Below are 11,413 nucleotides of genomic sequence, written 5' to 3' on the forward strand. Positions count from 1 at the left end.
TCTGCAAGCTACAGGATCCAAAATAACTTTGGGTTCATTCGTATACAGGATCTAAAATAGTCTTGGGTCCTAGCCGCGAAAAGACCCAAATACCCTTAGGTCCTGCTGGTGCACGATCTAAATAGGCTTGGGTCCTAATTGTAGAACTCGAATAAGCTTGGGTCCTAGCATGAATACTATAGATTGAGAATGTTTTCACTATATACTGCACTGTTTGATAGGAACATGTGATAAAGAGACTGCAGCATCTAAAATAACCTTGGATAATTGATAATACAAGACCGAAAATAGACTTAGATCCTACCAGTACATTAGGTCTTACCATGAATCCTGCCAATATCAAAACTCAAATTTTTAATAAAAATAAAAGATGAATCCACGATGTAACATGAGCCTTCTAAGCACCTATCTAGTACTTACTAGGGCCCTAGGTATCTAAATAAGCAATAATTAAATACTATCAGAGCATTCCACTTGACTAGAACACACGATTAAATCAAGTAATTTTACTTTGTAAATCACAAATTGAATTTCTCCTCCTCCAACAGACCCGATCTCTCTTTCCAACGGTCACAAGCTACCATAAAAAAAAACTCAAGATAATGTTCTCCGCCCTGAACAAAAAGATCTGAAAATAGAGTATGTGAAGATGTCTACTCTACTCCCGACAGAAATCAGCCCCTTCTTCCATCTTTTCCAAACACCAACACAACCCCTCTCCCCCACATCTTCATCACCAAAAATCCAGCAGCCCTAACCCACGAACATCACAAATTAAACTCGTAGCAACCCTGAAACAACCACATTTTAATCGAATATTAAGGCTATTTATATAATTTGTATCTGGGTTGAGTTTCGTGCTGGATAGAGCAATATTCATATCCCATCTGAACCTGATATTTTGAATTCGAGTATTACTTGAACCTATCCTGAATATGAAAAAAATTTCTACCCATTGCAGTTATTTCGAATTAACATCTACTAGGTTCGGATGAAATTATCGTACCTACTTAAAAGTCAAAGCTGCCACGGGGACCTTTCTGTTTTAACCATTATTAAAAATTAAAAATCATAAAAACAAAACAAACAAAAATATATTTTAAATAAATCCAGTAAAAAAAGGGAAAGGAAAATAAAAAAATAATTAAGCTGTTCTTTCAAAAAGGCTAATATCTCTCTCCTGTGCACACACACCTCCTCAATTCACTCTCCCTCTCTCACCCCCTAAAATAAGACTGAAAAAAACACAAATCCAATCATATCCAATTCCAATCTCTGAATCCGAAAACCAAAGAATTCGATTTCTATCCTTTTCCTTTTCCTTTTCCTTGTCAATTTCTATTTCATTTTTTTCCATATGTAATGCATCAGAAGAAATCAGAAATCCAAATCGGAAAAGAAAGCACCGGCATCTCTTCCGATTTCTCAACTACGTTAAACCCGCAATTTCTCATCCTCCACCACTTCCAACAACAAAATGACCCAATTACTCCTCCTTCTCCTCCCTGTTCTTCCCCAACTCCTTACAAAAGACCTCTCTTAACGACCACGACCACGACCACGACCCCTCACAGCCAAACCCCTCATCGTTCCGATTCACTCTCTAAATCCCCTACTATTTACCATTTTTCCACGACCCATCAACCCCAGTCTCTCTTTTCCGTCTCCACTGCCGTTAAAGCTGCCGCCTGTCGATTTCTTTGCCCCCGTTTGGCTCGCCTGAAAGTGCACCTCCGCTTGATTCTCTTGCTCTCGCTTCCCTTCTTTTATTTCCTGGTTTCGCATCCGAGTCATTCGTTTTTGCTTGATTTTTTATCTGCTTTTGCATTTTCTGCTGCTTTGTTATTGTCTCTTAATTTAGCTTTGCCAAGATTGCCTTCAATTCGACTGTTTTTATCGCGGTCATTTGCCATTAATAAGCTTAGGAACTCAGCATCCAGACATCCTTTACCGGTGTTTTGGTCAATTGGATCGAAGCCAAAACCGGAGAAAAGGGCGACTTCGGGTTGTTTTGTTCAGGATTATAGTAACGGAGACGTTTATGAAGGTGAATTTCATAAGGGAAAGTGTTCAGGAAGTGGGGTTTATTATTATTATTTGAGTGGAAGATATGAAGGTGATTGGATTGATGGGAAATATGATGGCTATGGAGTGGAAACTTGGGCTAGAGGGAGTCGGTATCGAGGGCAATATAGGCAAGGACTTAGACATGGATTTGGGGTGTATAGGTTTTATACAGGAGATGTTTATGCCGGTGAATGGTCTAATGGACAAAGTCATGGTTGTGGAGTTCATACTTGTGAGGACGGGAGTCGATATGTTGGTGAATTCAAGTGGGGTGTTAAGCACGGACTCGGGCATTACCATTTCAGGTAAATTTGATGAATTTTGCTATTTGGAATTTTTACTTTTTTAATGCTGTTAAATTTTTTTCCATTTGATGCTACTGGCCTTTTGGGATTGAATTTGAGAAAATGCACCTGGATTTTGGTATCGCATTTGATTTTCTAGTTTCAGGATCGTGGAATTTTTTAAAAGATGGCATTAGCTGGATATGTTTGGAAATATTATTGTGGAAGCTATTTGAATAGTGGTTTTCCCTTGAATAAATTTTGATTTGATGAAAGGAATCGGGAAGCTGGGCATAAAAAATGCAACTTAACGGATTGCAAACATGCAACCAGTCTACCTCAAATAATTTATGGAAATGCAAGTGCTTATAGTACTATTTAAAGAACATATTGCAGATGGAATTGACAAATTATATTGGATTGTTCTAAATCTGTTATTGAGAAGTCAATTGTAAATGTGAGAAATACTCCTCTTCGTTCATTGTCATTTGGCTTGAGTCATTTTAATTATTATCATTAATGTTTTTCTTGTTGTTGTGAATTTGTGTAATTTTAGTCATCCAAACTGGATTCTAGAATTGGATCTCATAAAAACAAGATTTCTGGACTAGTTCAGTAGGAAAATTGTGTCCTTTAAAAAACATAATTCAAATAGGTTCTCACATCACGAAGCAATGAGTGGATGATCACTTGTAGCATAAATTCTCCTAAGCTTGCACACAGTTTAACAATGTGTACTCATATGTTTAGTCCCGAGTGTTCAACCAGGGACGCGTCTACGGGTAAACTTGAAAAGGTTGGCTCAAACTTCTTGATTTATAAGGAAGCTCGGTTGAATTTTGTTACTTTACTACTCTTAACTTCCTTTGTAATTGCAAAACTCTGCGAGTTACAAATTGTGTGCAGTTCTTTTCCTAGGACTCGGACTACAAAGCTTATAAAAATTTTAAGTCTGGACAGATAGGATGATGGACGCCTCCTTAATTTTTAATCTTTATTTTTATATCTAGCAACATATTATTGTAGTTTTCTTGCTTATTATTATTATTTTTTTAATATCTTTGTATCTCTTATAACCCATGGAGCCTGTCAAAGGTTCATGGACTTGTCAGACAAGATCTTAGAGAGGTCTCTTAGGTTAGAAAAAATTTGGAAAACCGTGTTATTGTTTGTCATGTATCGTACTCTCTATGGATTGTTATTCTATCACGTGTAATAGGACAGAAAATCTTTTTCTTTGGGAGTGATGCTTCTTTGAGCTGTCTTATATTCAGTGGTAAGGATAATAATTCCTGTACGAATTAAATAATAACAATGCTTGTTACTCTGATGTCCTTTCCAGCTGATTTTTTGGACTGTCTCAAGTGTGAAATTATCTAAGTGTATTTGTATTTTACTTCAACAATGTTCGTCATTATTTGGCAATTACCAATGCTCTTTAAAGCATGCATAGATATTATTTGGGGTCACAGGGATAACTATTAGATGTCAGTTTTAATTTCATCTCCTGTTCTATTGTCACACTTTAGTTGGCTTTAGTTAACATGACTAACCAAAATAGAGAATGTTTTTCATCCTTTCTTAAACTGAAAGCTGAGATGGCAAAGCAGTTGATAAGTGAATGATAAGGGAAAAGGAAATTTGTTGAAGAATGAAAAAAATAATGTATAGGTAATGGCTATAGAATTGTCATTGATCATCCTTTTAACTTAGCTCCGGTCGCAACTGCACTATCTGGGGTTGTTTTGCTGATTTTGACTTAACTGTGGTTAATATTACAGTGCTCGAGGAGGATTTGATGTCATTATACTTAAGAGAACTTGATACTGCTTTAATCACCTAACAAGAATCTGGCTTTTTTAACACAGCGAAAATTTTAAGGTGCTTCTGATCTGTCTGTTCATTTAACTCATTCAGTTCTGGAGTTTATATAATGGGATAAGTTGTTCATAGTTTTCAGCTTGTGCTAGTTCTCTTTCTCACTTTCTTCACTTCTATTTAGATAGGATGGAATGGATTGTAGGAAATCGCATGGCCTATCCCAATCAGTTCTGGGTTATGGATTATTGATTAAACATGGTTTTTTTGTCATCTTTAGATCTCTTTATCTGTAGATTGTGGCGTGCCCCGTGCATGTGTATATCAATAAAGTTATCATTTTATGTTAGCAAGTTTTACAGCCTTATTAGCTGCTCCAAATATCCATATTGCTGTATCAATCATCTAAAACTGGTGTTTTTGCTCCCATGCCTATTCATCTGGTTTCTAATTATTCAGAAATGGGGATACATATGCTGGAGAATATTTTGCCGACAAGATGCATGGCTTTGGTGTCTATCGTTTTGCAAACGGGCATCGGTATGAGGGAGCCTGGCATGAGGGTAGAAGGCAAGGCCTGGGAATGTACACATTCAGAAATGGGGAGACTCAGTCTGGTCACTGGCAAAATGGAATTCTTGATGTCCCAAGCACGCAGAACACCTCTCATCCTGTATCTCCGGTTGCTGTTTATCATTCCAAAGTACTCAATGCAGTGCAGGTGTGCACACTTTTGAACTTGACTCCTTGCATAGTGCTTGCAATTGTATTCATATGGAAAGATTTTGCATTTTTCACTGTTAGTTGATGCCACCTTTACATTGCTGCCATTTTGCTTTCAAAGATCCTTTTTATTTATTTTAACCATCCAAACTTTCAGTCAGTAATTGTGATGTGCGAATGGGACACGAATGACACAGAGCCCACGTGTCTTTCAACTTGGAATGAAGAAATAAGCATTGTGTGATCATACCGGTTTTCTTTTCTATTAACTACTTGTTCTTGCATGCAATTAGGAAGCAAGACGGGCAGCGGAAAAGGCTTATGATGTTGCAAAAGTTGATGAACGAGTGAATAGGGCAGTAGCAGCAGCTAACAGGGCAGCTAATGCAGCTAGAGTGGCAGCAGTTAAAGCTGTTCAGAAACAAATGCATCATAACAGTAACAATGATAACATTCCGATTCCATTTGTGTGAGACTTCCATACTTGATCATTAATTAGGCAAACTACCAACACCGTGACAAGAGAATATGGCTTTGTGGTTCCTTTTCAAAAACTTCATAGCTTGGACAACCATCTTCTCTGCAGCCTATTCTTTCTTTAAGAGGCTGTAACCTAAGATTCAAACTTGGAGTCCATGTTTGAACAGAGGGAGCTAGTGTGGAGTCTTGTTTGCTTTGACATCATGTATACATAGACGATACTGCTAGCAAGCAGGGGTGGGGGGGCTGTCTATTCGAGGCTTTTTTTTGCTTGTAGATTTGTATAGATGAGTTAGATGTATTGTAGTATAAGGGAGCTGGTGGTGCCCAGATGAAACCTCAGCCCATCTCAATGCTGTAAGTGAACTTGAGTATATCATCAATGAGATATAATCATGCTCCTTTCGCATGTTAAATATTCCTTTTTTTGACTTGTAAAATTGGACACAAGGCACAGATGGAAATCGATGTGATTACTTTCGAGTTCAACCTTCATGCTTTAGTTGTAATTGAGCTCTTTGCATATGGATTTCGATTTCGACCTTTACATTCAGGGGCATCCAGTAAAGTGACGCTACAACGAGTAACGTTAGTTTTGCTGAAAATTTCTTCACAGATATTTTTCACTTCCTGGAATTCCAACCATTACGTTGAATTTGGTTTTAGCTTAAAAGCAGCAAATACCTCTTGTAATTTTTACCCTCTTTTCAACATGTTTGTGTGAATCTGAAACAGGAGAGCAAGGGTTCCCGGATTGGTGTTTATCCCTCAAAAAGGAGGTCAAAAGTTACCCTTCTAGGGATTAAGTTGACATTTTCTTTTCTCTCTCTAGAGGAGTCAGACAACTTTTTCCAAATATTTTCTTTCAGACTCTGGGTTTAGAAACCAAGAAAGCCTCTTGATTTACCATTCGAGTAACATTACTCATCTCCTTCCATTAATCAAGTAAGCCATCATTCCTTCAATTACCTAGGAATTGAAAAAAAAAATTGTATCTAATGAAATATTATTCCATTTTATTTTCTTTAAGTTAACCCATTATTGGTTAAAAGAATGGTGGGTTAAATTTTCCGTAGATACGATTTTTCCTTCTTTCATTGATTTGATCGGGTAAGTCATCCTTTTTTTCGGTCAAACTGAAACTTCCTAGAAGTGGACAATCTCTGGGTTAACAGTGTGGTTTATAAGCTAAAATAGCTTTACCCCTTGTTCTTTCCTCTATAAAATCTTTTTTTGTCCATTTAGCATACATTTTTTATTGAAAATCTATCAGATTTCCTTTTTTTTTATGGCCCTCATGAGAAAAATGTCCAGTTGATGATCTTGCAGTGTTTTATATATAGCCTGAAGGATGAATCGGAGAAATATGCATTTGTGCATGCGGTGCTTGTTGGCTATGCACAATGGTTCTTTTATCAGTATTTCTTTTTGGTTTTTCCTAGAGGTCTAATAGATTTTGGAGAGGTTGTGGGCAAAAGTGACGGGCCCTCTACTTTCTTTGGAGGCACGTAATGGATTCTGGAGAAGTTGACAAACTGGCAGACCTTGTATTATATTACTGGTAAATACTAGTTTTCTGTTCCACAATACATTGATGGTTGTATAAAAAAAAAATTGAAACCTAAAAATAATATTCGGGTTCTGAAGTATTTTTATCAAACTTGGCAACATTAAAAACTTACAACTCAATTTTTTATTTAACTTTGATTTTAAATTAACTCGTATAAAAATTATATTGGTATTACTTAATTAATATGACAGGTTAGAAACAACTCAGAAAACAACAAGAGAGAAAGTGATTTAAAAAAATCAATATCACATTTTTTTTAAAATATTGAGATGAAATCATGTTTCATTGACTTAGGCTTTATGTTTTAACTCGTCAAATCTGTAATTTGGATAATGAACTCCACTGGATTTAACAACTTTGTTTTTTAAAAATGTTCTTGACTTAATGATATCATAACAGAAATAAATACTCGTAAAATTGAGCACTAACTAAATATTAAAATGTCTTTTTAAGACTGTAATAATCTCATAGAAAACAAGTCGAAACAAATTATAAAAATTGATTGAAAATCAATTAAATATTGAAAAATAAAATTAATAAAAAAAAAATCAATTGAGAGAAAAATAAAAAAAGAAGATTTTTTTTTTAAAAAAAATTTATTTGGTGTTGTTATTAAACTTGATCTAGTAGGACAATCTTGAAATCTCCCAACCCAACTCCTTACCTCTTCCAAGTTTCAAATTTACCCACATGAAAGTTGAGTCTACATAACCTAGTTGACTTGATAGGTTTAAAGGCAACCAAAATAATAGGTAAAAGCGTAGTTTTGCTTTTTAAAAAAAATTAAGATGACATCTTATTTCTAATATTGAACAATATTTGTTTTTCAAATATTGAGACAATAACATTGGATTGACTGGAATTAATTTGTCAAATTTGCGACATACATCACGAGACCATGACAACCCTATAAAAAATAAATCAAAATAAATTATGAAAGTCAATTCTTAATCAACTCAATATTAAAAAATAAAATTAAAAAAAATAACTACTCTAGTCAACTCAGGTTAACATGTCTAACCTACAACCCAATTCATGAGATCATAATAACCTCATGGTAAGCAAATAAAAAAAATTATAAAACTCAATTTTCAACCAATCCAATATTGAAATATAAAATTTAAAAAATGACAAAAAAATCAACCCAGGTCGATTCAAGCTAACTTGTTTAAATCGCAACCCAAGTAATGAGATTAGAAAAAATTCATAAAAAACAGATAAAAAAAATTACAAAACTCCATTTTTAACATATCTATTGTTGAATGTTGAAATCAATTAAAAAAAAACTAATTCCATGAGACTATTATAATTCCGTACAAAACAATTAAAACAAATTATAAAACTCAATTCCCAAACAATCTAATATTGAAGTATGAAATTGAAAAAAAAATTATTAAAATATAAAATTTTAGAAAACAAATTCAATTAATAATGAACCTGAAATAATAAATTGAGTCAACCTAGTTCATCAATCTGTTATTAATCAAAATAACCTTGCATGAATCAGATAAAAAAAATTCATAAAATCTAATTAAAAATTACTTAGTTAAAAAAGAACAAAAAATTAACAAAGTTAACTAGGTCAAACTACCAAGTAAAGAGATCTAGATAACCAAAAAAAAAAATCCCCCTACAGTTTTTACTTCTTTAACTCTTCATTCCTCACCTGACCTTTAATTTTTAACCTCAAATCAAACAACTTTGATGATTTGATCCTTGTGTTCTGCCCACTTTCAGACGACAATTATGAGAATCCACTGGTACAATTTGTTCCTGGCACACGTCGGGAAATGAAATGTATCATGGGATTCTCGGTCAACAAGGGCTTCTCCCATACAAGTTTCCAGCTTGATCACATAATGGTCGTTTGATTCATAGAACTCTGGGCAGGTTGAACCACATCATCATATCATACATCAATGTTCAACAAAGATATATTTGTTAATCACGAAGCTATTGTATCCATTTTCCAACCATGAGTGGCGGGCAACACAGAATAGACCATGCAAGGCAAAGCATGCTATATTAAATTGGAAAGGGCAAACATAATCTGTTTTCATTGCTTTCTTAACTACTAACAAAGTCCCGGAAATGAAATTGGTAAATTCATTAAAACGTCTTCAATCAAAATGACTCCAAAATTCAAAAGACACATAACATCTTCAATACAATCAACTCTCCGTCTGTTCCCTCAGCCTACGGATGGTACTCCTGACTGTTACGGCACTAGCAGTACTGTTATGAATTTGCAAAGCAAGCAATTAGAACCACTTTACAAGTCGATACAGAAATAATCAAGATTCAAAAGGTGAAGGAAATCTTACTTCAAAGTGTAAGCACCTCCAGCTTTCACTTTGCCACAATCCTTGCAACTCCAAATACCAACAGCCTTCCTCTTAACAGCGTACTACAATTATGAACATTTTACAAAATCAATGACATGTTCATGAAACCAGCAGGTTATGTTGAGAAACATGATGACTAGGCAAAGATCAGCAGTACTTTAAAAGAACACAGAGTGATTATGGTGGATCAATTACCTTGCCACAGAACTCGCAGAAGAACTTGCTGTGCTGACTGACCTCCATTTTCTTAATCTGTTTTCTCAAACTAGCACCATATCGGGTGCCTGCACCATGTACATTTTATATTGATAATTATATTTGCAACTTCTTTTCTAAATTAAGGACGACCTCATCAATATCAAATTCGCTTGTATGTATGGTAAGCTACTATAATCATGGAAGCAATTATTTTTTGTCTTCTTTTCCAATTCATTTGACCCTTATCACATAAAAACACACAAGACAAAACTATGTTAAGAAAAGCATACCATACTTCCCGACAATACCAGCCTTCTTGGTTCTCTTGGTCTACATATCAGAAAAGAAATTCAAAACATAAAAATCAGGCACCAGACTCTGTTATTTGATTCCAGAGGATGAATTAAAAAAAAAAAACAGCAGAGTAACAAAATGGTACTCCAAATAAAAACCCGCGGAAAACAAGCTGCAACAGTAACTGCCAACCGAAGATGTAAAACTAAAAATCAATCACGTGATAAATGGATAAATTCTAAGGACAGCCGCAGCTGCAACGAATCGCATATCCTAGCCGTCCAGGTGAATCAGACAGGCCAAGGCCGGCAACTCCAGCAGCTGCGGCAATCCTTACTTGGGATTAGGACGCAAGTTTTGGTGACAAATACACTCCAAGTAAATACAGGCTGAGCTAACAATAATACTGAGATTTATAAATAAAAACATCACATAAACGAAATATAAAGCGGTAATCTCGTAGAATTTGAGCTCATGCAAGATTATAAAAAATAAAATCCATGAAGAGTAAAGAAGAGGCGTGAAGAGAGAGTACCATTCTGGATGGCTTCGTAGAACAGAAACCCTAGAAATCTCTTGATTAGCGGCCAAGAGAAACAACGCTCACCTCTTTACTTGTTTATATATAGCGACCGCGCTTTCGCGTTTTCAGGGATGCCCTAGGCCTGATAGTTTTGCTTTAATGCGCTCTTACGATTATTGGTTGTATGGGCTTTATTGGGGCCCAATTATTCAATGGCCTACTGTCTCTCTCTCTCTCGACAGCAAGGGCCTCTATGAAATAGATTAAAGATTTTTTATTAATTTTTTTCAGAATGATTCAAAGAAATTGCCAATTTTACAAAATTTTAATCTCTTGATGGTTCGATTTCATGAATTCAATCTTTAGGATTAGCATTTTAAAAAAATTATGTGAATACACCAAAACTGATACGATGGATACAATTTTAAAATTGTTTGTGATTTTTTTTTTAATTATTATTAATGTCTAAGTTGATATAAAAAATCCTCAATTGAACTAAGAAACACAATTCCATTACACATGCAATATAATGATAATATTATAAATAATACAAAAACAAATTATATTATTATAATATTATCGTTATATTCCGTATAATGACTAAAAAAAATCATTGCAATATTAAAGTTACAAAATTAACATAAGGTTTAAAATGCTTTTTTTATTATTTCTAATATTAAAATTATAAAATTTCCATGAATACTATACTGACAAGATTGCATTTTTATTTTGAACATTTATCAAACATGTGATGTACTTTCTCTTGCATTATATGTCCTACAATTTCCCGTTATGATTTGCAAGTTTTGGAATACATTGATTATGATTGTCATGAAGATCATTCTTCATTTGCTTGGAATCAGCTAAATATATCGGAGCAATAAGATTTGAATTGAATTCCTAGCATTATATTCAAATAAACTTAAAGAGACAATCTACCAATATAACAACAAACCTTATGTAAATAAAAATATAATGAAAAGAGAATTAGGGATGAAATCAAAGCATTTTTTTTATGTTTTGCACAAAATTCAGATGATCTATAGACGTGAGCAAACTTTTCTACCACAAAGTAGAGAAAGTCGTCATAAGAGAATACTAAAAGAAATAT

General features: G+C 34.4%; 2 protein-coding genes across 2 annotated transcripts; one reads left to right on the plus strand and one right to left on the minus strand.

Moving 5' to 3' along the window:
- The first annotated feature begins 1,163 nt into the window (after window positions 1-1,163).
- On the plus strand, window positions 1,164-5,790 carry LOC133692861 (uncharacterized). Its single transcript, XM_062114023.1, has 3 exons — window positions 1,164-2,372; window positions 4,629-4,890; window positions 5,186-5,790. Exons 1-3 carry the CDS (start codon window positions 1,363-1,365, stop codon window positions 5,363-5,365), a joined length of 1,452 nt encoding a protein of 483 aa, XP_061970007.1. The 5' UTR covers window positions 1,164-1,362; the 3' UTR covers window positions 5,366-5,790.
- A 3,151-nt stretch (window positions 5,791-8,941) lies between these two features.
- On the minus strand, window positions 8,942-10,454 carry LOC133691309 (large ribosomal subunit protein eL43-like). The gene is made up of 5 exons (XM_062111757.1): window positions 10,315-10,454; window positions 9,776-9,815; window positions 9,483-9,571; window positions 9,267-9,349; window positions 8,942-9,177 (listed from the first exon to the last, which is right to left on the minus strand). The coding sequence occupies exons 1-5, from the start codon at window positions 10,315-10,317 to the stop codon at window positions 9,114-9,116; spliced, it is 279 nt and encodes a 92-aa protein (XP_061967741.1). The 5' UTR covers window positions 10,318-10,454; the 3' UTR covers window positions 8,942-9,113.
- Between the last annotated feature and the right edge of the window lie 959 nt (window positions 10,455-11,413).

The sequence above is a fragment of the Populus nigra genome, chromosome 4 (assembly GCF_951802175.1).
Source record: "Populus nigra chromosome 4, ddPopNigr1.1, whole genome shotgun sequence".
NCBI classification, from domain to species: Eukaryota; Viridiplantae; Streptophyta; class Magnoliopsida; order Malpighiales; family Salicaceae; genus Populus; species Populus nigra.